Source organism: Anopheles arabiensis, chromosome 3 (genome assembly GCF_016920715.1).
Source record: "Anopheles arabiensis isolate DONGOLA chromosome 3, AaraD3, whole genome shotgun sequence".
NCBI classification, from domain to species: domain Eukaryota; kingdom Metazoa; phylum Arthropoda; class Insecta; order Diptera; family Culicidae; genus Anopheles; species Anopheles arabiensis.
In genome coordinates this window covers 19122478-19149954 of record NC_053518.1, presented here as the reverse complement: position 1 = coordinate 19149954, position 27477 = coordinate 19122478, and the positions used below count along the sequence as shown (strand labels likewise).

Here is a 27477-nt window from a genome sequence, read left to right as displayed (position 1 = left end):
CACCGAATTGCACCACTGTGCCGCATCGAGCGAGTGTTCGGGTCGCGCTCGTGTCCTGCTAGATGCGGCCACGGAGGACCTGCTGTTGCTGCTGCTCTGCTACTGCTACTGGCGAGCACCCGCCGTGCGACAGGATCAACGGCAGTCAAGTCAGTCACTAGCACGCTCGGTCTGGTGGCGTACGGTTGCCCCCGTAGGTTTGTTAGCAAAACAGGTCGCTCGGCCGGGTTTCGGTACGAAAACGCTGGCACTCTACACGCGAACAACAAACGCCGTCAAGTGTGCATTTTTCACGAGTGTTTTTCTTTTGTCGGCGTACTTTTCCTTTTTTTATTGTTTTGTTTGTGTGCATACAAGCAAGTGGGGTTTCTTGTTGCAAGTGCTGCATAGCTGCACAAGTGTGTAGTTTGCTTTTGTTTAAGTTTTGTTTGTTTGTTTGGTTTTATGTGGTGGCATGAAACAGTGATCCTGGAAAAATAATATACGTAAAGCATAAGCACTGTGTGATTACTAATTGAATCATACAAATGGGAGAAAAGTGATAAAAACGAGTGATAAATATACAAAATAAACATCAAAAATAGAAGCAAACTGATGTAAAGGCAAGAAAAGTGATAAAACAGTGAAGCAAAACAGATAAAGAAGAAACAAAGAATTAAGACATCGTAACCTGAGTGACAAAAGTAAAGAGTAAGAAAAAAGAAACAAAAACCAATCAGTGCAGTTTCATTTTAAGAAGAAAAAAAAACAAGTGAATGTGAACAGTTTGAGTTTGCAAATGAACAAAGCACAAACTAAAACTAAGCCACCAAACACAAACCCAAAGCAACAAAAACAGTGCAACTAAACCGTTGGAATACTACTACTGTACTGCCGCACCCCATAACAGGGAAGCGTGTTAATTGCTCTGTCCAGGCAGGAAGGCATCCTGGGAAAGCAGCAGTGAGTGATATCTGTCTTCATCCAAAAGCCAACGCCTATCATCGTCGTTCATCGTCAAGACCGTCGGGTTGTTTCTCCGCCTAGCAGGAATATAACGTCGTCCAGTCGGGGTCGTCCAGCTTGTGCACCTAACAGGTAGGTGAGGAGCATGCCGAGCATTTACATCCTTTCAGCACCTAATCCTTCACCTCCTAAAGCTCCACACACTCCTCCCCCCTTCTTCCCCTCTCTGCTATTCAGCACACCACGGATCACAGATGTGTTATGTCCCTATTTGCCAGCTTCCGGTGGGATGGCCTCGTACACCACGTCACGAACTTTGGCTAATCCTTTGGCGTTTTCGGACCGATGCCGGTGATTAGCGTCAGTCCGCTCTTCATGGTCTCATGGGAATGCGTTGCGCAAGGAGCAGGGACGGGGCTTTCCTTCCCTCCTCTCCCCTCAACGCACTGTCACCCGTTTCGCTACTTAATCCCCTTTTGAACCATAAAAAGAAAATGAGCGTAAAATCATAACCCACGCGCGCGCTCGCTCGCCCTCCGTCAACAGCCAGTGTTGGTGGGGTGAGGTGGGTGATCTTATCTTATGGTCACACCGTAGGGACGGAGATACGGAGATACGGAGGGTTTAAGTTGTCTTCTTTTTTTGCTTTTTGGGGTTTGTTTTTGCTTCGCTGTCCTCCCTCGGAAGCAATCTATGCACACAGAACGGAGAGGACGAAGCAAAACAAAATGAAACAAAAAAAACAACTACAACATTTCCATCGACCGGAACCTCCATTAGGGAAGCAAAATCCTCAACACACACACACACCTAACAACTCACCCCCTCCGCTCCATTTCCGACCGGAGGAGGTTTTGCGTGTTTGCCTTTTTTTTGGTTGGCCTGTCACTCGACTCTTTTTTTTTTTTTGTTGAACCTCACGTTTTATTTGATCTACATTTATCCCACGAGGGGAATTGAAAAAAAACACCCCTTTTGGGTGGGAATATTTTATGTTTTCCCTCTCCCCTCCTGCCTGGACTGCTGGACAACGACAACAGTTGTGTGGTGCGATGAAGAAAAAGCAGCAGCAAAACCAAAAAAAAATCCTCCAAAATCCTCGGGACTAATGAGAGCAATAGAAAGCAGAGAGAGAAAAAAAAATACACAGAAAAAGGGTCAACGAGGGTGTAAAACTCACCCCCTTTCGAACGGGACGATGCTAAAAAAAAAACACTTCATTCAACGAACAGCACAAGGACCGATGGGCACGGCCACCGAATGCGGACCCGAATCGGTTAAACACAATTCTGACGTTCAACGGGGAAGATTCGTTGGAGGGCGCGGTACGAAACGAGGAGCCATTCGGCTCATCAAACCCCAGCACCAGCATGCCTCGCTGCTGCCTCAACCTGTCACCTACTAATCCTTTGCCAAATGGCAGGCCCGCGCGGCCCAGCATCGACAGGATGTCCGATTCCTTTCCGACACACCAGCACGGCGGCAGCACTTAAAGCAATCAGTCATCAGGCCGCAAACCACCGCCACCACCACCAACTCCTTCCTTTTTCCACAACGGCACGGTTTCCACATGGCAGGCGTGTCCTTGCGTAAATCCGTCCAATAATCACCTGCTTCCTGCTGCCGTCCGCAAACCGTGCCGCGAGCGCGTTCCATCATCATCATCATCAGCCGTGCCATTTAACGACGTGCGCACGCTTCGGCCTCGCACTGAACCGAAGAGGCATGAGGTAAAGGATGAAGGATGGGGTTTGATTCCGATGCCACCCAACCCAACCCAACCGAACCCAACACGCTCTCTGGGGCCAATCCCATTCGGAATGGAATAAAATTTACAAGTTCATGGCACGGTTATTTGTCATCCGTTCGAAAGGCGACTCAGGAAAGGGATGGGTGCGACAGGATGTTGACGGCTGACCCGTTTGTCTACCAGCGCTTCCCTCTCCTGTCTGCACTGTGCGAATGTGTCCTGTGTTCTTCCGGGAAGGACGCACCGACACACACACACACATACCACTGATTGCTGGCCCGTACCTGGCGTGCTTGGCGTGCAGGCATGTCGCTCCATGCTTCAACAAAACCGAGTCCCCAAAGCCCCCACCCTGGGCTGGCAGATCCTTTCATCCTTTTCGGGTCTGGGTTCGCGCGTGACCTAACGTCAAATTCCACCTGCCCGGTCAACTGTCTCCCTTTCCTCTCGACGGGCGCTGCTTGTTTTTTTATCGTACGTCGAAATCATCAGCAACACCTCCCGTTCACCGTTGTGCTGGTTCTGCTCCGATGCCTATCGGAGTGCGCGTTGGCAGCTCGTCCTGCTGTCGTGCTCACGCTCGCTCGCATTGGTTGCGAAAACTCGAGCCAGTACAGTAAGTGACAAGAATGCGTGCGCACCCCACTTGGGGTGTGGTGACCCCTTCGGGAGATGTTTGTCATTTCCCACCGTTTGTCTGCCTAATAGATTAGGGGCTGCGGCTGCTCAATTACCGTATCACTGGTGCCGATTTAGAAAATCGGGAGGGTCGGGAAACGATGCAAAATCGGGTTTTGGTCGAAAGCGAACAGGCGCACAAATCGCCGAACGGCCATCGCCAATTGCTTTGATATGGTAATTTTTGGCTTCCGGTCATTAGTTTAGATTTGAATATGGCTTATGGTGCGGGATGCAGAGGGAGGATTTCATGCGATTTTGACACTCAAATGACTGCTACCGCTGTTAAAAGAATACGTTAGGGAGGATGAGGATGGGTTTTTTTTTAAATTTTGAAACATTATATCATTCTACCAAAACGTGTAATGAGCTCAATTGTGATGATGAGAAGATCTGAATTTTAAATGGTTTTTGATTGACAGAACACTGTTTTAAATGCACAAGTGTTCAATTCTATGCTTATGTCCTTCTCAAAACGCATTTTTCGTTCCTAATAGTGTTTATACGAAAATAATTTCATTACAAAGTGTTCCTAGACCAAATTGATTCAGATAAAATAATTATTTTTTCATATTTATCTTATAAACGACTTTCTCTAATCTATTAGAGGTCTAAATTTCGATCTTCAAAACATCGAAATTTGCAAGTAAAATTGTAATTTCTATTACCAATATGTGGGTTTTTAACTTATGTATGTCGTATAATAAACAGTAAGTTTGATTAAAACTACTGTAACGAAATGCATTTATCTGAATTTTTAATCTTTAAAGAGAATATGATTTAAATAAATAAATAAATAAATAAATAAATAAATAAATAAATTTTATAACATTTATTTTTGAAAATCGTTTTTAGCCAAAATATATTTTGTAAAATATTTGCACTGTGTTCAACAAAAATACTTGTTGTAATTTACACTATATCTGTCAAGCAATTTAATCAATCTGTCTTGTCAATACACAATTTTCTAATTAATTACTCACTTAGTATAAAATAATTTAAAACCATGAAATATTTCACGTAAGGCTTACTTTGTCAAGCACTGTACCGTGTGCAAAGCACCGTCTGGTCGTACGCAACCGCCAGACCAGCATTGGACCCGACACCAAAGCCTGGCAGCAGCAGCAGCGGCAGCCTGTCTGCTTCTGGGTCGGTGAATTCATTTATCTTTCAACTCTCCCCGACCGCTGCCACCAGTCCTTCCACTCCCGGTACAATCCGGCCCTCCCCATCGCCACATTACGCTGCTTTTGCTCCAACGTTTTCACCCGTCCACAACCGCACCGTGATGGCGCACACTGATTGGGCCTATTTTCCGGTCAATGTAGGCGCATTTTCTAACCTCCCTTGGTCCCGGGGCCCGAGCGATCTGCTCCCCCTTCTCAACTCGACTGCGCACGAGAGAGGGAAAATGGGCAGATCGGAAAGAGAAGGGAGTATGCAGGGGAGTCATTAGGGCATTTGGCGTGCGCCAGGATATTCGTGCTGGCTGGCAGAACCCACCCACCGGACCAACCCACCAGCCGACCGAAGCAACAACACAGAAAAAAACGGGTGGCTCTCTCGGGGTGTTTATTTCGTTTCATTTTGCTGTTATTATTTCACATTTTTTGGAGTCGCTCTTTTACCCCCTCTCCACCTATTCGCGAACGGTTAGATTTGTGTTTAGTGATCGGGTTTGGAAGGTTTTTTTTGTTCGACTCCCTTTCCATGCCGGAATGTGGTATTTATTAGCTGAAGGTTATGCAAATCGCTAACGCGCGCACGCTCCCGGACAATAGTGTAAAATAAAATATTAACTCGCGCACTGTGTGTGACAGGCTCTTTGCAAACCGTTGGAGTTTTTGCTGCTGTGAACGAAAAAAAAACTAAGTTCTAATAGTGCGTGTGTGTGAATATTTCATATACTAGGATGAAGTGTAGCTATTCAGCAATAATAGATACCTTTATGTTTTTAGAGCAAGCATAATCAATTGAGTCACTGCTCGATGAGGTTCAATATTCATTTATCCACGGCATTAATACAGCCGTTCTTCCTGAATAGAAAAAAAGCATTTAAAACATTTATCAAACAATTTTTCAAAAGCAGGCAACGTCCAACAATATTTCGAAGCTTTTTAATGCTTCTTCTAAGAGCTAATACTATGATATCATTCAATACAAATTGTTCCTGGAGCTTTATATTGATGTATTACGCTTAGCAACGTGGACTACCAAATGGTACAATCGGTAACTCGCTTATTCACATAAGGCGATACGTAGTTCGATTCCCATTTTGAGCCATCGTGTAACATTCGGAGGGTATACATTTAAATGGCAAAATTGATCTATAATCCCCTCGTATACGACGCCGTCATGATTTCGTGGGTCATTGCACAATTAAAATACAAAGAAGAATGCTAACATTTGAGTAAATAATAAACAATGCAAGGCTTGTTTGGACAAAACATTTCGTTCGTAACAAGAAATATTTGAAAATGCTTTCTTATTATGCTTATTTAGCTACTTTTGGGTAAACAAATATTGCAGCATTGAAAAACAATTACTTGTAAAAATATTCAAATAGAATACAATTCTATAATTTTCACTAAATTTATTATGTAAAACATTAATTGCGCTCTATATACTAATACACAACGAAGCCTAGAGGTGAGAAAAGTATGTAATTATGCTATTTCCTCCAGCTACTTTGAACATTGTAAAACTACTCCCAAAAAGGAAAACTCCTGATCGCACTCACAAAACCCCACGCAAGCTTTTGAGCAAACACGCTTTACTCCATATTATTGGCACGACTTTTGCCGGGCGCAGAATTCAATACAATGCCAATTATGGTGCACTTTTCCTTTCCCTTATCTGGCCATTCGATTTGCTGCCGAGCTTACGAAATCTATTTATCTTCAGCTACCACCCACCCTCCACCCACCACCACCATCACTGACCGCAAAAAAACCAAATTCATTTATAATCAGCAATAGACATAGCGAGAAAGAGAGCTAGAGAAAAAAGGAGAGAAAAACACACCGTACCGCGGAAAAAGAAAAACCTCCAGCGCTCCAACGTTTACCACGATTTGCCGTAATGAGAAGTAGAGAGAAAAAAGGCATGCCAAAGAAAAGCGATAGCGGCGGCATCGGTTTTTTGGTGCCTTTTTCTTTTGCGGGGGTTTTTTCCCCACCCGGTCGGTCCGGTCAGGTCCCAAAGCACAAAGCGGCATCCAAATCAGACCGCAGCATCCAAACAGCAATCGACAGCCAAAAACCGTTCACAGGGGGGGGCAGACAGGACGGCAATAGGGAAGTAAAAGAACTATAAAATACCGAACGATACGGCTAGCTATCCAGGGGGCGGCAACACCGAAGGCAAGCGGGCACACCGGGCCCACGGTGAAAAAAGCACCCCCGCTCACACACACACATAACGAGAGAAAACGGACAGCAAAAAAAAACTTTTGCTAAGGATATTGTTTTCTGCAGCGTAGCAGGCGGGTGAGCAAACGAAACAGAACGACCTGGGTGGGGAGGGAAAATGCTAAGAAAAATAACAGCTTATCCTCGTGCCGTCTCCATCGAGGCAGCCTTCGATATGAACACAACGCGCAGCAACGGCAGCAGCCCTACGCGAAGGATCTGGGCTGGCTTATTCTCCCTTTGCCCTGGAGCAGGAGCAGCAGCAAGCAGGTGGGAGAAGTTTGCTTCCGTTTCGCTCTAATTTAATTAGAGCCATCGCCGCGCACTCTCTCGCCATCCCGCGCATCGCCGCTGCCGTTGTACCGGCGCGCGGAAGAAAATGTCCGCAATTTGATTTCCAGCCAGCAGCAGCAAATGCACACTTACACACACCGACAAACACAAACACACCGTCACAAGCAACACCTGTACGGACCTGTATGTATGTGTGTGTGTGTGTGTGTGGAGGAAGAAGCGAACCCTGTCGGATGGAACGGAACAGCAAAGGATGGGTTTGTTTGCCGACTTTTGCGCCGCAAATTGCAATGGCTGGAAGGTTCCGAACCACCCCTTTTCGGACCTCAGAAAAGTCCTGCCGAGGGAGTTTTTCACCCTTTTTGCTGTTTTGTTTTCCCTTTGGTCCCGCTCCCTTTTTCCTTAGCACGGACGCACAGAAAGAATTATCGGCATCCGAGCGCCTCCACCACCTAGATGTGTGTGTGTGCTGGTGTCCTTTTCGTCCCTTTTTTTGTTGTTTAGTTTGTCAACTGTCAGGACACACGCCACGCCGGCTCGTAATTCATTCGCCCGGGCGCCAGCAACCTTACCGGAGGGGGAGTAAGCATAAAAAGGATGGGTGGAATAATCCGGAAAAAGGCAAGTGAACGCCCGCGGGAGGTTTCATGGTTTCAAGTTGCCCTAACCGTATCGTTGCTATCCTTCCCTTTCTTTCCTTTGCTTTCTCTTTGTGGAAGTTGAAAAACAACAAAACAAAAAAAGGCGAAATCCACCATCTCCAGCAACAACTTGCTGACGCGCTGCGACTGCCGTTGGAAAACCCACAACCGGCACGGCATGGTACGGGACAGTTTCATCGCCTCTGTGTGTTTTTTCCGCATTTCCCCGCGTGTGTGCACAGAATAAAGAAAACTCATCCCAACTTGCGCGTCTCGTCTTCCGGTTTTTACCTTTTTTTTTTGTTATCCGCTGGCTCGCCACGGTGTGGGAAATTGGCCACCTTTTCCCCGCCCGGTGTTTGCCCTTTGCGTGTCCTGGCGAGCGAGCGACAGTCGACGCTTCCAATCGAACGTGTGTGTGTCCCTCCTGAAGCTCGATAATTTTGAGCACAGTAGGCGAGGGCACCCTGACGACGATGATGATGGTGATGGCGATTGTGATTATGCGGTCAAGCGGCCGGTACCGTTGTTTCTCACTCATCATTGCGCTCTGCCGGTACCGTTTTCACTGGCCAAGCGGTCCTCCCTGCTGCTCGACGACCGATGGCTTTCAGCTGTCAACTTTTCCGCGCTTCCCTCGCTGCCCTACCGGCAGCAGCCCCTTTTTTCGGTGAAATGATTTCCCAGAGCCGGAGCGACCTCCTCGTGGGAAGGGCATGATTTTTGGGGAATCGTTTGTCTTTCTCTGTTTACCTTCCCCTCGGAGGTGACGAAGGGAGATTGTGAGAAAGGGATTGTGTGTTGTTCAGGCTTTTGGAGCCAACCCTCGTACCAGCATGCCATGGCTCTGACTCTCTCTCAGTGCGTTTGTGGTGCGCTGTGTGTCGCAAATGTGTCGCCCCCAAATGCGCTCAGCTTGGATTGGGATTTTGCCCGGCGTGGGTGGCCGATTTTGGGCCGGGTGACCACCCACCCCCCGGTACAAGTTTGAGGTCGGCACGCGAACACCCTGTCGCAACTCCGTGCCAACTCGGAGGGTGGCACACACACACAGCACACATGAAATATGGTGCAACCCACAGGTTCGTCGTCTGCTGTCGTCGTCAACCGCAACCGACAATCAGTGTGCCCTGGCTGTACGTGTGGTGCTGCTTGTTGTACGTGTGCACAAAAATTCGACGACGACGACAGCGACGATGACGATGGTAACTATGAGGGGATGGAAAGGGACAGCAACGGAAAAGAACGGAAAAAACAAGGAAAAAGAGGCGCCCAGTCAGTGCCAAACGTTCCCCGTCTCTAAGTTCCTTCGGTATGGCGGCGTGTCGAGAGTTGGACTCGCACAAACATCCTTCTGTTCGCCCTTCCTCCCTCTGCTCTGCTTCCATCACCACGAAAAACACTCTCCTGTTGTTGCTTCTACTCCCTCCCCCCCCCCCCCTCATCTCCAACGTCTCCCCTTCAAGTGCGTTTGTCGGTTGAGGATAGTTTTCACTTGGGAACGACACTCGGGCACACTTGATGGCGCCACACGCTGCTACTGCTGTTGCTGCTACTGCTGCTGCTGCTACTTGGATTCTCGGTGGGCTTCTCTCCCTCCACTGGAACGGTGGCGCGGCAAATTTGATGTGATGCCCTTGCCCCCCCCCCTACCCTCGAAGGAAGTTTTCAAAGCAGTCCTGCCGCTATGGCAGACGAAGGAACTTTAGACGAGTGACTTGGTTTCCGGGGCTCGCTTTGGCACGGCGCGCCTCGTCCCGGGCATCGTTTCAGTCCATTCGAGGCATGCCGTTCGAGAGTCGAGGGTTTTTGGCTGCCTTTTAGGGCCTTTGGGTCGGGCAGAAGTCGTTTGTGGTTGGGCCGGCCGGGCACACAGTGGTGGACGCACTTTTGACAACACGCTGTTGTTGATTGAAAAAAAGTGTGATAAGGGAAAGTGTGAAAGTATGCATCAAGATCCATCAGTTTTTGTTTGTTTTCAATTTTAAATAAGTAAGAGTGTAAATATTTTGAAATGTTAATATAATAATTTTAGTTAATAATTTTCAATAATGGTACCATCAGTTATCTAAAACAAAAAGAACCTAGCATTGGGAATTAAATAATGCTAAGTAAATACCAACAAATCGGAAACAGTTGTTATGACAAAGAAGAAGAAAAAGAAAAAGAAAAACAAGAAGAAGAAGAAGAAGAAGAAGAAGAAGAAGAAGAAGAAGAAGAAGAAGAAGAAATACTAACTTAATACTTAATACATTAAATATAACAATCGAACTCAATGCATTTACACCACCGACAAACCGACGTGACACTTCGAACAAAATGAGCTTCAAAAGTTGTCTCCTTATTTCAAATGAAAATTCGTTAACCACTAGCGCCATCTCTATAATGATTCGCTTACTACACTGACACAGAGAAGAAACTGCTAAATCCCCTTTTTAATTTTCTTCGCAAATTCCAATGCGTATTGTTTTATGTACTTCTCACATCTTTTGCATTGATTTGGAAACTTATGAAATGATTTTCCTGGGTGTTTTGTACAAAATTTTTCACAAAATCTTGCCTCACACTTCCTTTGCAATTTGTATTTAGAAAAGTTGTTTACATCGAAGCAGCAGTGAACAGAGCTTACTTTGACATAAGTGTTCGCCTCACTGGTAAATGACAGTACTTTCGTGTGGGACACGTTTGTAACGCCAGTGTCACGTCGGTTTGTCGGTGATTGTAGTTCATAAAACTGGGATTTCAGAGAATGTGATAACAAAAAAGTCATAAATAATAATAAATATAAGATAAATATGGATTGGAGTTTGTTCGAAGCATCTTACAGGGTTTACCTAGCCAATCTGGCATCGTAAAAGCGTTTTCGGTCGCCGGAGATACTCATTCGGGCGACGTAATTGGGCACTGTCATTGCTATTCGGGCCTTGTGAATATTGGGTTCATTAATATTGGGCATAGTAATCAATGAAACAGTCAATAAGGATTTTTGGTGGCAAAATTCTTATTCGCAAAATTCTTGGGAGAAAATCCAGAGTAGTCCACTTTCATTGTGTACTATGCTCAATTCATAATTCACAAGGCTAGATTATAAATGACAGTGCCCAATCGAGAGTTAATGTCGCCCTAATGAGTATTTACGATGATCGACAATGCTTTTATGATGCCGGATTAGCTACGTAAACCCTGTATATTTAACTTACATAAAAAGCTACGGATAATGATTCTAGTGAAAAAAGGTCTAAAACTTTAACATTTATATTTAAAACATTAAAGTTTATTGAAAATGTCACTATTTTTTAAAATTTCTCAAAATTACCCAAAATTGATACAAAATTTAAGAACATTTGTACAAAAAAACCAGGTTATGAGTACACTATTTTGTTGACATTTTGTCCATGACCAATGAACAACAATATACGAAACCAAATCTTCTGCCGAACTGTCGAGCAACACCTGTCAAGCACTGTACGGCCGAGGCAAAGCGAACGCTCCGCAACGGAGCAAAAAGGACCTGCCATTTGCTCGCCGTGGCACCGAAAGCAAGACCCGTGGCACACGCCTGCCTTTACCACTATCGTTATCCCCCTCCCAACCGGTTACCCCCCACCACCGTCCCCCCTACCAAACCCATTTGCTTTTCATCCTTAGCGATGGTTGCGCTTCCGTTGCTATTGCCGTTTCCTGTGGCGGTTGGCTTTGCCGTATCGTCTGGCACTGGTCTCACCACCACCAATCTTCTCCTCTCTCCTTCCCTACCTTCCCCACCACCTCACGACAAACGTGCGATGTTTGCGCTCATGCAACCGAACACCCGTGCCCTCCCCCACCCTGCGCCACGTGCTAGCTTTTCCTGCATTCTTTTTTTTTTTCTTTTTTGCTCCCTCCTTCCTTCGCTTTTCCGTTCATCACTCCCACTCCCTCTTTTTTTCGCCTTTTCTACACCCTCTTATGGCGGTAGCAGCAGCAGTTGGTGTTGTTGTTGTCGGTGGTGGTGTGCCAACAAGCAGCGTAAGCGTGGCGACCGTTTCTCTTCCGCCCTCCGCCCACTTTTATGCTCCGTTCCGTTCCGTTCGCTGTGTTGTTGTTGTTGCTGTTGTGTGCGGGAAAATCGAGCTCGGTGGGGGGGGGGGGTGGAGTGTGAGTTTTATAGGATGGTGCGCTAGCGCGCGCGTGTACACCCTTCCCACCCACTCCCGTCCCCCACACCCAAAAACGATTACCAGGAATTTCCCACTCCACCACGGCTGCCGACGACGACGACGACGAGGACGAGTGGTGGCACACACACACACACAGCACACACAGCACAGGGAGCGTCAAGCCACACGGTGTGCTGAATTTAACGAGGGTGAATAACGCGCGCGCGATGTTGAGCCCACCCACACCCACCCCTTGCGCCACAAACAGGGAGGAAAATTCCCTCGACGCTACGAATTTGCCACAGCAGACGCGGGGCGACGGTTGTGGAAGCGTTTTACTCCAACCGTAACCGTAACCGTGTGTGGGCAAGGAAGGAGGGATGGCGCAATTTTGCTTGCCTTCGTCCTTCCCTCCCCCCCCGCCTCTCGGACCAATTTTTGCGTTTTCCACGTTTCCCGACCAAATTATCCGCGCTTCCGCAGGCCAACATTATCCTGCCCCGCTTCCTCCCTTATCCTTCTTCCCGATCGCTCCGAAAGCGATCAACAATCGCTGCCATCGCTTTTTGCCAGCACTACACCCACCCACCAACCCCACTCGCCTAACTGAGTGGGTAGGCATCCGTTAGTGTCGCCGCGCGTTCGTGTGCGGTACGGTTGGCCGATAATCCTCACCAACTCAAACCCACCCACTCCCACCCACTCCCACCCACCCACAGAGAAACTTTGAGTTCGGTCGGCGGAAGGTGATGATTCAGATAAGTGGCAGTAGCGTGTGGCTCGGCTCGAGCTGGAACGCGTGGCATTGCACACACACACACACACACACACACACACACACACACACACACACACACACACACACACACACACACACACACACACACACACACACACACACACACACACACACACACACACACACACACACACACACACAAGCATGAGTCGAGTTCGAGTGCTTTTGTGGAATGTGGGGGGGTGGTTGAGTGGGTGGGTGGGTTTTGGTGGAAAAGGGAAGAGAAACTCGCACTCGTCAACGCTTTCTGCTGCTTAATGCCCGGCACGCCAGGGCGCCCCCTACAATAAATGGGGGGGAGGGAAGGGAGGAGTGCTGGGTTGGGTGCAGGTTCCGTGGGGACTTTGCCTGCTGATAAGGACATCAAGCGGGCGCACTCGGCTGCGTGTGTTTCTGTGTGGGTGTGGGTTTTGACACGGGAAAACGATAAATGGGTGCCGCGCCAACAGTCACGAGAGGAGCGGGAAGCGGGTAACCCCGAGGCACATTTGGTGGTGGTTTACGTTTCGACCTACCCTTCCCCCTTCTGCTGTGTGTTTCTGTTCCCTCTCCTTCTCTTCCTCCAGTTCTTTTTTTTATATTTGTCCGTTGACGACACAACTCAACCCTCGACGTCGTCGTCCTTTTTGACGTGCACTGTGCGCACGAGACTGTGAGGTGGAGGAAGTGATAGACCGGGGGGGTGGGGGGGGGGGGGGTAAAAAATAATAATAATACCGAAACGTCAACCGTAACCGTTTGCTGCGCCCCGGGATCACACCATGCGAACCCCCCGAAACCGAACGTTTGTCGAACGTTTTCTTGTCCGCGGAACGGGCGGATGGATGGATAGGGGGCCACATAAATCCTTCCCATCGGTGACGGTGCTTTGCTCTGACAGGTGAGGAGGGGTTCGCCGGCTGGTTTAAGCACCTGCTGCCAGCTGACGGAACACACGCGGAGCTGCGAGGGTGGTGGAGGAGTTCCTTTGCGTTGATCGTTTCATGACTTCCGTCGTCGTCGACGTCGTCGGTCGGCTTGCACAGGGGTGGGGTGAGCGCTGGCTGGGTGTTAACTTCTTCTTAGCGAGGCAAAAAGGTGACCGGATTTCCCAGCTCGCAGTCCCATTCGCCCCACGCTAAGATGATGGATGTTGAGGACGGTGGGGGAAGGTGTTTCGTCGAGCCTTCCAAACACAAGGGCTCGGTTCGTTTTGGCCGTTTTTTCACGGGGTTTTTTCCTTCTTTTTCTTCTGTTTGCAACGAAAAGCTTAGCTGGCAGCCGCGGATTAAGCGGTTGTGGTGGTGCGAGCAGGCAGAATTATTTATGCAAGATAAATCCCCGCAAGCGATAAAGCGGCGAGGTGCGTTTCCGCCGTGCCGTGTGCTCGCTTTATCTCTTCTGGTTTTTTTATTTGTTGGCGAAGGGTGGAGGCAACACTAATGCGGGTTTTGCGGAACGCTAGAAATTGGGAGGATCGAAAATCAGGACCCCAGGATCGAGGCTGTCACGATCGAGGTGGTACCATTCGGGTGATTGGTTGATTAATGCGGTTGTTTCGAAGGAAAATTCCCAAAGATCACAGCGCAAATTGGAGCGGTTTTGGAGCTTTGCGCGTGGAGTTAACACAGAGCATGGTTTCGCATTAACAAGGATCATCAAGGCTCTAGTGGGAAAACAGTGCCGGTACCTTTAATGTCTTACCTAATTGTCAATCAATGATCACAATGATTTCGTTAAGGTTTTGACACTGTTTCTAAGAGTCCGAAACGGCTCAGTCTCTGTTGTGGTCGCTTAACCATCGTTCATCATGGCTTTGCAAGGTTTCTGTAAAGAACTTTACTCCAGTTATCTGGCCTTGTTGATTCTCCAAATTTGGCAATTTGCTTAAAGGTAAAAATGAAATGATTTTTGAATTGATAATGGATATGTACAACTGTCGAGGAAAAGCCAATGTAATCGCTATTTCATCCATAACATTAAGAGATCTCATTTGTTTAACCTCCCCAATCTCTTCTAAAAGTTGTGTCATATGGTTCCACTAGTGTAAAGACATATTCTTCGGGAAAAAACGAGATCAAAAGTACTTCATTTGAACTAACTCCAGTGTACGGAGTCAGTCTCTGGAGTGCGTTTGTGAAATATTAATCCGTTTTCATACACATTTGCGGGTGTTTTTATATGTTTAGTTAGTTTTTTTTTACGACGAGCTTTACATTTGCCGACTAAAATGATGTCAATTCTCGATAGAAACTTTTTCTTTTGAATGAATGTGTTTTTTTTTTGTTTTTAGTATCTAAGCATAGGATTAGAAAAGGTCAAATTCATGCATGAAAGAGAGTTTTTTCTGCTCAAGTACCGTATTGCTTCGAATTACGGACACTGAAGGCATTTTTCGCATTTCATATGTTCTTACTAATTCAAATTAAATCGGCCTCTGCATAACTCATCGAACTGAAGTAAACCTTCAAACATTTTAAAACCAACTTAAGAGTTACAATAGTTTTACTTAAAACATTTCAAAAATTCATAAAAATTCAACACTATTTCAGTTCAAATTCCGGGTAGCCTCAAAATTTAGTCTATAATCTTCACATTCACATACACACTACATTTGTAGTTGCATTAAACCGAAGTACTGTTGCCAATGAGGCATTTGACGATAGTGAGAAAAATTACACAAGAGTCAATTTGAACTAAAACAGCTAAGCACTGGAGGTAAAGAACAGTGGTGAACTGACCGACAGAACGTATTTATTAAAGACCCTCGTGACAACAGTGTCTACTTTGGATCAGACACGTGTTTAATTGATACACACAGGGCAATCATGTAAAATTAAAAAGCAGCATGGCCAGGGACTTTATATGAATATATCCGATGAATAATTAATATGAAGCTGTCCAAAACTTTCATACATAACGGTACACATTTTTATAGAGAAATGTCAAGACCTTTATGAAAATAAGATTTAAAGAGCCTGATAACGCTAACTTCTTCTTCTTCTTCTTTGATACAATAGCCGTAGTCGGTCAAGGCCTGCCTGCACCCACTAGTGAAGTGGACTTGGCTCTTAATGACTTATTGATCACCCGTAGCAGGATAGTCAGTCCTACGTATGGGGGCACGGTCTATTCGGGGCTTGAATCCATGACGGGTATGTTATTAAGTCGTTAGAATTGACGACTCTACCACGAGACCGGCTTGATGAGGCTTAGGCCCAATGTAAAGATTGGGATATATTTCTTCCAAACGGAACAAAATATAAGAAATATTTTGAGATCTTATCAACCATTGTGAAACCACCACTTTGATAACTTTGTCTGGAACGCATTGTATATGTATTTATATATTGGTTTATTATTAGCTAGGGACGACCCGGCCGTAATGTTTACAAATTATAGCAGAAAGCTAACAGGCAATTCTATTTTTTTTTTTTTTTTTGTAGTTTCTATCCAACATCTCAGGCTAGTGGAGGTTTACTTACACAATATATTACCTTATTCTGGATGTTCTCGATTAAATTGCTAATATTGTTGTACTGCTGGGTCGATAAACTGCTCGCAACCGGCATCGTTACGTCCAGATTTTGTGTATTTCTGAGTATTATGAGTCGCAACGCAGACTATGACATCCGATGTCATCCCTTGCCTTAATAAATAATTATTGAAAAGAGATATGAACGAGATGCGAGCTGCGTGATAAGACTAACTCAGCCTATTGATTTCAAGGTATGATTTACACAAAGTAATACGTTGTACCTTCATTTAGAAAGCCATACTAACTGGTCTCCTTGAAGTGTATTCAAATCTCAATAAGGCTGAATTAAATCTAGGTTAAGGACGAACCAATCACTCTCAGACAGCCCATCAGTGACTAAGCCATCGTTTGTCCACTGACGACAGTTATCAAACCAAAATAACAAAAAGAAGAAGAAAGTCTCAAACATCAAACTCTTCGAATTTTGTCTTAAAGAGCCCAACAAATATCCTTAATAGTTCTAAACGCAGTGGCCCGGTATCCTTGGAAAATATTCCAGAAAATGATTTCAATATCCTATTTGGCGTAATGTTCATTTAATTTTTGAGGCATTTACTTACAATCAGGACATTAATACATTTATAATAAATAAAACAAATGCAAATATAAATTTTACTCTATAAAAACAATCATTGCATAGACTTCACCGAAAAGCTGTCAATTTTTAAAGTAGTCTTGCAGTTAATCCAGTTGAGTCCTCGCCTTATCTCTCGATTTCCACTTGTTCGTACTCTTCCTTCAAAAAACCCCGCAAACCGCACTACATGTTTACTTATTGGTAAATTATTTTCGATTAGTCTCACTCTCACTCTAATTCCCCTTCGAAACGATGCGGCCGAACACCCGCACCAAACACCACGCCACCGTCCGGCTCCTTTCCTCCCGCTGTAGTTAAATTAATCAGCGAGAGACGACGACGACGACGACGACGCGTCTCCTCGTAGAGCCCTCGTTTAACCTACACCCTCCTCCGGCACACCCCACACGCCCCAGGTCCCAGAATTCAACCCATCGCGTCCCATAAAATTCCACGCCCACCCCTACCCCTCTTCGCTTCCGCATCCGCAAAACGGAAACTTAGTTTTCCAGTAATTGCCCAACCGCTTTGCGTCCTCCACCTTCACCACCTTCACCACCACCACGATCACCGACAACGATTACCGTTTTGTGGTCTCGGGGGAAAGCGTGCCGGAGGTGGGTGGCCTTTCCGTTCCGCGAACTGTAATATACACTGTGTAAAAACCTTCCCTACAATGTGGGACTGTTTTGGAGAAGGAGAGACATACAGAGTGAGAGTGAGTAGGAGAGAGAAACGAAGGGCATGAAAAAACAACATCATTCCCACCCGAGACCGACCGAGTGGGAGCAAAAGCTTCCAAACCATCCCTCCTTCCACCTGGGACCTGGGCGGGGTTGGAAGTTGGAAAATTAAATTTATCACCAGCGACGCAGAAAGGGAAGCACGAACCGGAGTTGACCGGTGCAGGAAGGGCGGGCGAGTCCGCCAAGCGAGTTTTGGTGCGCACGGGTGTGTTCTGTCCTTCTCTGGTGACATCGCAACCGGCGGATGATAAATTGTCCCAAGCGAATGGGGCCAAGCGGGTGGGTGGGTGGGTAGGAGGATTTTCACCCAGCCCAGCAGGTCAGGTGTGTGGGCGACTGTTTCGAATAAACTTTAATGTGACTGTCGCTCGAAAGTTGGTCTGATGCGACAGACACCCAGTGCGGGGCCAGTGCGATTGGAGGCCGGTGGAACGGCCGTGGTTTGATGCAGGTCAGCGTGGTTCGGCCTAAAACCCTCCCACCCGCCCGCGTTTGCCAACGGGAGAGCGGAGAAGACGGTTGGTTAATTAGATGGGATAATTTATAGGACCTTCGGCACCCGGAAAGGGAGCCACGTGCCTGCAAAAGTCGCTGTCGGGGATTGCGGATGAGGATGAGACTCATATTTTGCTCCGCCACATGTCAGTGGGCGGAGGAAAGTGTTGCCGGCCGGCATGTCAACCCGTGCCGGGCTGTACCGGCTAATCCTAGCAGGCACAAGCAGAGATACAAGAGCACTCCCCCCCTCCCCGGCAACCCATGTCACGTCGAGCGACCTATGTGCAAATTATCATTGGAATTGAGCCTTTAACTGTTTAATTACAACATGGATTAGGAATTTGCTTTGCCGGTGATGCCGTTCGGTCGTATTCGGAGCAGTGCTGTTGAGAGGCATTGGAATTAACAGCTAACGACGACCCTTTCTCGCTTGAACATAGGAATGATGATTTATCAAATCTTAAGTTCAAGGTTAAATTGGTGGTTTTTGAAAAAAATATAATTTCAATCACATTCGTTCGATGGTTGGATGCTTTGAAGGCACTAACTGAGCATTGAACGTTTATCGTCATTCATTGCGATGCCACGCTCTTTTAAATTTTTGCTCACATGCTTTTAATGAAGCTAATTTTGTGGTCCTTTTTTAATGAATTTGTTATTAAACGTCTTTAATTGTTGCGAATGTTTCATGTTGTCTGATGTTTTATAAATCATGACGGCCAATTTCAGGCTTTCAGACATGACTGACATGGTTTATTCATAGTTTGTACTACATCGAAGAAGGAAACTCAAGAAAAAAAATGAGAAGGGATAAGAAGAAAGTGGAAATGAAAAATAGACAAATGAAAATGAAAGAAGAAGTAAGGAAAAAAAGAAAATAAAAAAGGTAAAGAAAAATCAAAAGAAAAAGAGAAACAAACTAAAAAAATTAAAGCCAAAATTTAAAAAAAACTCAAAACAAATCCAAGCTCGATCCTAAAAAACAAGAATAAAAGGATGACGAAGAAAACTGAGATTGGAAATTTAATGTACTGAAGACGCTCTGTAATCACTCACTCTTTCTAACTCGGAAAACGTTTGTAATATGAACGATTTAAACATCCCCTTCATTTTGAGCATCTTTAACCCGAAAAATCTCCTATATTTCTGCAACCCTCTAGTGTTTCCATTGTGTTTCCATTCTCTAGTCTGCAAACACATTTGCAGGTTTCAGTACCAGCTGTCAAAAATTCGTTTGTAAACCATGTTTGACTCTTCTTTCTTCTTCAAGCACTCGTTTCTTCCACCCTTTTAATGTTAATAATCCCCTCTAATCCAAACAGTCAAGTTCAAGGTGCAGTTTAGAGGAAATTGACTGTAACTCTGAACACAAAATATTAGTCAGATGTGAATATTAGCGAGATAAGTTACATTTTCCAGCATGCATGTAAGCGAAAGTGGAATTTGTTTTCAATGAATGTTGGCAATTGATATTTTAATTGTTCAAAATGATGCTTGATTGATATTATATTTAAGAAATGGCTAATCATCAGTCTAACCTTTTCTAAATTGATAGTTATGTTTTTGTATAAAGTACATTCAATCGTTGTTGTATTTGCACGAATTTGCTTAAAAATAGTTATGCAACGTGTAAAAAATGAACATAAATAAATTACATTTTCAAACGATTAACAGCACCTCTCCCCTTGAACACCATTCAGTCAGTATCCACCGTTCGGGTGGCTCGCACATTTCGCTGTAATCAACACCTGTTTTTTTTGTTCCGCCTGCAAGTGAATCCAAGAGTGCGGTGGAACAAGACTGCTTGACGACAGGCTGACGATGCGTACAATTAACGTACGCGTGTGTGCGAAGGGTATGTGTCTGCCAAACAGACGGTGTGAACGAAAACCTCCACTGCAAAAAAAAAAAAACAACATAAAAACGAACACAACATCACACGTTCCCGAGATTAGCTCCCCGTACGCTCGTACGACGAAAGGTTGTGGGATTTTTATTTTAGAGTAAGAGTGTGAACGAAAAAAAGGAAAACCGCTCAAAAGCATCCAAGAGGAAATTGTGTGCCAATTGTGTGTCTCTTCACCGGTCTAATGTGGCCTTTCCGGGACATGGTTCTTCTCTACCGTCTTTTTCTGTTCTTTTCCTGCTTTGTATGAATGTACAATAGGTGCAACCGCATACAAAAAAACCGACCTGCACGGAAAAGTGTCTCCGAGCGTTGGAGCAAACCCGGTACAGTATCGGTTGCCAGAGAATGAGTCACCGTTTCCATGGTGGTGGGCAGACTGAGGGAAAGACTTATCACGTAAACAACGACACGGGAAGATGTACGATCGCGTGCCTCACGGCAATGGGTCTGTAGATCGTGTGTGAAGGACAGTGGAGAGGCGTCAGCGTTTGTCCAAAGTGCTTCCAACTTGATTAAAAATAGAGTTACAAATTTACTGATAATTTACCTTTCCTTAAAATCATATTTATTTTCAGCAGAGGTTTAAAACTATTAAAACTTTTCGCTGTAATTATACTAAACTTTCGATAAATTCAAGAAAAATATTTTTAAATAAAAACCAAAATAAAGCTTCCATTGACGTCTGGTTGAATTTTGAGAAAACAAATTGCTTTAACTGTGCCTGTCTGGCTGCTTCCTCCTTCTCAGCAAAGTTTTCCTTACCCAAAGCGCGACCGAACAAAGCCAACCAAGGAACAAGGCAACACAACACACTGACTGCAATTGCCAGCAAAACTAAGCCGACAAAGTGCGCGAATCCCCTTTGTGCGCCGGGGCGTGTGCTTGCTGTTCGTTTCGCACTTTGAAAAGGCTAAGGTCTGGCGCGCTTCGATAGATGGCCCGTAAGCAACACACCCCATGAGCATTTTTTCCCTCCCTCCCAGGTGTGTGTGTGTGGGTTTGGGTGGGAGAATCTGCAGGAATGTTGCACTTTGTGTAGGTTGCGAACGCACTGCACCACAGATGGGGTAAGAAAGAAAGCGAAAACATAAAACACACCCTTTGCATGAGAGTGTGGAAAATCACGCATTTTCGCATGAACGCCTCGCGTCTCCCTCCTCCTAGTGGGGCACCTAAAGGTGCAGTCATTCCAAAACGAATTTTGCGCCATGAATTTGCATGCGTGTATGTGGCACACCGTGCTCGTAGAGAGCCCGCATCTCGCATGCCACCTTCCCACGGGATGCTGACCTGCCTTCATGGTCATAGTCGTTGGGTCAGCCAGCTACGTCTGCTATGCAGGAATGCACGGTTGTACGTTTTGCGTTGGAATTTACGTTGCAATGCGCTGCGGCTTCTTCTGGCTGGGATGGTTTGAGTATACACAAAACCTCCGCGTCCCACTCCACCGTTTGCGTGACGCCGGTGCAAGTTGCAACCGTGTGAAAGGCTAATTAACCGGTGTTTTGCCGGGTTAAAAGTACTGTGCACGGTTAAACGGTGCAAATGTTGGTTTTACTTTGGCAAATGAAGGAGACTGCATGTTTGCAAACCGCGTGTAAGCGTGTTGCATTTGGTTCGCAAGCTCGATGGAGACGCTTAGTCGCTTGTAAAAATGACCCATTTTAATAGACTTTTTATTTATTTTTAAGAAGTAAATACTAGTGAGCTAAAATATATTTTTTACTTAATTCTACTTTCTTGAAATTTAAAATGGATCATTTTGATTAAAATCGCGTGTTTTTCATCATCACATCACAACACGTGGAACACGAGCAGAGCGTGAATATTCGACCGCAGCGCCTCTCGTGGTCGGTTTTGTAAGCTATTTTTGTACAGCGGTACACAAAGAAACCGTTGCGCTACGTGCCGCAGTGAGTGTTAACGTTTGAATTAAAAAAGGACTTGTATTGGCTGGCGGTAAAAAAAAAACTATGTGAGATCATTTCTTTCCATTTACATACTTTGAAAGGTTATTCGCTAAAATTATTTGCAAAAATAAATAATCGACCTTGCGAGCTGTCTGTTGTCAGTTATCCGGAATTTTCGCCATGGCGGACAAAGGCATGCGTGCAGGCTTGTTTTTCAGCCCGACCTCATTTTTTATCCATTCCTCCTAACTTTTCGCGACAAAATTGTTAGAGTAGTGTTTTTGCAGAAAATTCGGATGGGACAAGCAGCTGGGGAATGTTGCTATTTCACTGTTTGGCCGGTTGCATTGATCTCCCGGCCAAACTAACGCAGCAATCTAGCCACTTGTTTCTTGGTCTTCATTTTCAGCTTCCTTTCGAACCTCAAATCACTCAGGGTTGTCGGCCATTTGATACTTCGGGCATTCTTTCGATGCTCTGATTGTTGTCTAATAGTGCCGTTTTAGATGATACGGGGTGCCGTTCGTTGATGCTTCTATTGATGGCTATCGGTGAGAACAGGGTCAAATTTTGTCTAATGACCCATGGGGTACTTTTATTGAAAGTGCAATTAACGTTTCCTTAGTGCGGGAGCTATTTTTTATGCTTCTAGCTAATGTAGCTGTAAAAATGCTGATTTTGAAAGCTCTGGATACGAAAAATGTTCTTATAAAATTAATTATTTTAACTGAAACATTTAATGATAAGATATTAAACAATCAACCATTCACTTAAACATCTCCCACATGTTTCCAATAACCCAGCTAACCAATATTACATTTTTAACGGTCTCAATACTTGCTTCTTTTTCCAGCTCTCCTGCCCATTGTCACCCTGACCCAGTCGGTCAGTCTTCCCCCCGTCTGTCTCTCAACACTGTCTAACCCGTGTGACGCTCTGTGGCAACAGCAAAGGAAAAACAAACCACACCCGGCATGCCAGTCGACACGTAGTGCGCGGCCGGAGTTATTTGAGTTTTTATTTATTTCCACGCCATCGCGAGCAACCGTAAAATGACTGCAAAGAAGGATAAGGACTACAAGAATCATAAACACGGCAGTGGTAAGTGTTTCTCTTGCATTCCCGTTTCCCTTCTCGCCTTTCTTATCATCCTTCTATTCCACCAGAGTTAAGCGCAACAGCAATCTCGTCCAAGCTCGACAGTCACCTAGCCAGCCAAACCGGCACCACCGCACCGGGTCTGATACACGCGGCGCAGGATCCACTGAAACGCACCAACAAACCACTGATGGAGAAGCGACGACGGGCACGCATCAACCAGAGCCTGGCCATCCTGAAGGCCCTCATCCTCGAGTCGACGGTCAAGAGCAAGTCGGGCGACGGGCAGACGAAACACTCCAAGCTCGAGAAGGCGGACATACTGGAGCTCACCGTGCGGCACTTCCAGCGGCACCGCAATCTCGACAGTCCGGGCATCGATAAGTACCGGGCAGGGTATACGGACTGTGCGAGGGAAGTGGCACGGTATTTGGCCACGCCGGAACCACCACCACTGCCGAGCGTACCGACGCTGACGGACGCTGGGTCGAAGGCACGGTTGCTGCGCCATCTGGACAACTGCATTGCGGAGATCGATACGGAGATCTGTCCGAAGACGGTGGCGACGGGAGCGAATGGATTGCCACCGGTTGCCGCTTCGCCAGGCGTTGGACAGGATGGCAAGATGCTGGTGGATGGAGTTGGTGCGGGTGGAGCGGCCATGTACGATGGGCTGAAGAAAACCAAAGACTTGATGGTGGAGTACGGTGGTGCGGGTGGTGTTGTACCGCAGGACACGAACCCGCTGGACTTTAGCAAGACGAACCGGGAAATTGGACGCTCCCCTTACTCGTACCGTGGATCACCGACCGATCTTGCACTGCTGGGACCGAAGTCAACGTCTTTGGTAAGTTTTTGGACATTTTTGGATATAGTTTTAAAATTCTTGTTGATGTCATAAATTCTGGGTGTGTGCAATGTTTTTCTTTCTTCTCTCTTCTAAGTTTCCAAGTAATCCCAAAGTGAAACTTATCTTGGGGCAACGCCGAACCTCAAAGTGATCTTGAATCCAACTCAGTGCTGCATTCCTACCAGTCTTGGAACTGATCATTGATCTATTTCGGTCCCATATCATACCTGGAACTGGTTCTAGATCCGTACTGATCCGGAATCCGATACTGAATCCATTCCATTTCTAGGGCTGATCCCAAATCTCAGGTCCTAAAATATGTCACAAATCCATACTGTTCCTGGAACCGATACTGAGTCTATAATAATCCAGGAGCAAATCTCTACCCGTACCAATTCTAATACTGATCCTGAACCAATACTAGAATAGATCATTAAACCATACTGATCGTGAAACTGACCTCAAATCCATATCGGTGCTGGAACTGATCCTTAATCCACACCGTTCCCACCCCATATAAGCTATGGAACTGATTCTAGCCCATAACGGGTCCTGGACCTAAATTAATCCTGAAACTGATATCAAATCCCCAACAGTTCTGCAACCTTTATTATTCCTGAAACCTTTTTTGATGCTATTCCCATATCAAACTAGGAACGTATACATAAGGCGTACAGGTGCTGATACATATCCTGATTGCATATTATTAGAATTGATCCAGAACTCATACCGTTACGAGAACTCATGCAGAAGTTGGAACAAATACTGTAGACATAGTGATCCTGAAAATAATCTTGATGCTTTATCGAAACTGGAATTAATCCTTAACTCATGCCTTTCCTGGAATAGATCTTTAACCCAAACTGGCCCTGGAACTGATCTTTAACCTTTGAAGTTGCTCCGAAACCTTAACGGTTCCGAAACTGCTCTAAAACCTTAACTGATCTTGGAACTGATACAAAATCCCTGACAGTCCTGCAACTTGGAATAATCCCATACCAGTCCTGGAATACATTCCTCTTCAAGGATTGATCCAGAACCCATTTTTTCTTGATGGAACTTAATCGGTCGTCTTGGTTGTGTGTATGACTCGGTGGATTCTTTTGAATGACGTTCGATGTCACCACTTGCTCCTAAGTTTTTTATTTTATTCAAAAACTACCTTAGAATAATATTATCGTAAAGATACTTCCATCCTTCTCAATTCTGTATTGGAGTAAGATATTTGACTTATCATCATCATCATCAATATGTCCCATCCCCGCACTGATCCTAGGACTACTTCCTACATATATCAGTCCTGAAACTGCTTCTTTTTTATTCCGAACCAAAAATTTCACTTGAATTGGTCTCATGGAAAGGATCGCGAACTTGTCCCTAGTTCAGGAATTTATGCAGTATCTACTTCGATTCAGCCACTGATTCCGCTACCATTTTTGTCAATGAACCATAACTGGCAGGCAGATCCAATTGCATACTTTATAGATGTTTCTTTTAACATATCTCCAATCTTCTCCTTCTTGCAGCTGCACCAAGACGAAAACAACAATCGAGGTACGAGCGGTGGCACAATCGGAGTGCACAGCGCCAAGCCAACCGGGCACCATCACCCGCAGGCAACGGTTTCGGTGGCCAATCTGGAAGACATGATCCACGGCAGCGAGATCGCAACAACATCTGCCGCTGCCAGCAGTCATTCCGCGGCCGCACTTAACAAAATGATGCTCGGCCATCATCAGCAGCACGGCAAGCTGTCGATCGAGATGGCAAGCTTGAAGAACTGTCGGATCGATCCGAGTGCGATCAAGCACGAACCGGGCACCGCGGCCGCACTGCTTGCCAACGGATACTCTACCGCATCATCAGCCGTCTCTTCCCCGACTCCTTCACCAGCCGGAGGCATTCTAGAGTCGGATAAGGACGTTTCAAATGTAAGACCGCTACCTATTCCTGCCTTTTGATCGTTATTTCATGAAGCATTTCGCTTTCTCCTCCCCAGCACTCGGAGCACAGTGCCGTGGTACCACAGCCGGTAGCCGCCGGTTATCCACCCCAGAGCCAGGTAGCGCTGCTCCTTCCCGACCACTACATCCAACTAGCGACGGCCCTCGGGCTCGGCAGCACGCCGCCCATGCTCGATCACCACTCAGCGGCGGCCGCTGCAGCAGCCGCTGCCGCAGCCGCTTCCCTCTCCAGCACCGACTTCGAAACGCTGATCGAGCAGAACCGTCGGCAGGCGGCCGTGCTGGCACACGAAAAGATGACCGCCGAAATGTTGGGCAGCCTGCACGCCCTGCCCGACAACGTGGACGAAGGCTACTGGGAGCTGTACAAGAAGTCGCTCGGCATACCGGACTCGATCAGCAAGCTCAGCCTCACCGATGTGCGCGCGCTGATGGCGAAAGGGATGCCACCGAAGGTGGAGTGTGGACCGCCGTCGTCCTCGGTCACGCCAGTCCCAACCGTGCCACCCGTCACCAAGATGGAGATCGACGATCATCAGCAGCAGCAGCAGCATCATCAACACCATCACCAGCAACACCACCACCAGCAGCAACATCATGCCGTGCATCATACGGCCGGTTCGGTGAAAAGTGAACCACCGTCCAGCGGTTCACCGGGGCTGACTAGCGAACCGGACGTAGCGGACGGCCGGGCCAGCGCCAATGGCAGCCGAAGCCCGCACAGCGTCAAGAAGGAATCGTCCTCGGACGGGGATGTACCGATGCCGGCCGCCCGGCCAGATCCATCCCACACGCCGTATCTGGAGGAGCGGCGCAGCTTAAGCCCACGATCGGTCGAGGATCGAAGATCGCCGACGAGCAGCAATGCGAGCGGCGGTAGCAGCGAACGGTGCAACAGCACGAGCACGGTGGACGGGCTGCACGCACCCACGTGGCGTCCGTGGTAGGATGGGTGGATTGCTGTGGCCCAACGAGCTGAATGCATTGTGTAAATAGTTCCCCTTTCAAATGTGCAATACTACAATTAAACTCCGCTAGTAGATGTGGATGTAGTTGTCTGTCTCCGTGTGCGTGTGTGCGTGTGCATGGCTTTGAGGGAGTTTAGGTTTTAATCGTTGAACAGGATTTGCCTATGCAAGTAAGTAAGGACACAGTCATCTCGCGCACTAGGCGGGAGAGAGAAAGATCTCAAGAACAACAGTAAAGACACCTGTGTTAATCGTTCCATGTGTTTGAGAGCATTTCAGTAGTTTTAGTGCGGAAGGGTATAGAATCAAACCAAAGCGTGTGTTAGGGCTGTACTGTAGAACCTTCTCTTCTATAAGCTTTACGTGTGTTTCAAGCATCTCAAGCAAAAAGGAAAAAAAAAACAACAACCAAAACCGGTACTTAGACATAGTTCTGTGGCAAAAATGCGTCATTCGCTTACACTATCATTATGTATATGGTATTACTAATACGATACTTTAAATGTGGGAGCTGCCTGGCCGTCGTTCGACGTAAGGGTAGAGATAGGAAAAAATGGGTTACGGAGAGGCCTGTAACTGTAAACCGACGACGGGTCATGATGATGATGGGGTGGTGAACATAGTAAGGTAATAATAATATTAAAAAAGGTATTGCATACAACATAGCGCCTGTACGCAGCAAAACTCTTGTGGTAGCTCTTTAGAAATATGTGAAGCCAACGCACAGCACACAGCCAATGAGCGAATAAAAACATCGGATCTGGAAAAATGATGAAACAAACCA

The 27477-nt window shown here is 46.2% G+C and overlaps 1 protein-coding gene across 1 annotated transcript; it reads left to right on the top strand.

Annotated features, from left to right (window-relative positions):
- Nucleotides 1-124: 124 nt before the first annotated feature.
- On the top strand, nt 125-27468 carry LOC120903025. Its single transcript, XM_040312205.1, has 5 exons — nt 125-1077; nt 22667-22914; nt 22980-23758; nt 25288-25692; nt 25761-27468. The coding sequence occupies exons 2-5, from the start codon at nt 22866-22868 to the stop codon at nt 26670-26672; spliced, it is 2145 nt and encodes a 714-aa protein (XP_040168139.1). The 5' UTR covers nt 125-1077; nt 22667-22865; the 3' UTR covers nt 26673-27468.
- Nucleotides 27469-27477: the final 9 nt, after the last annotated feature.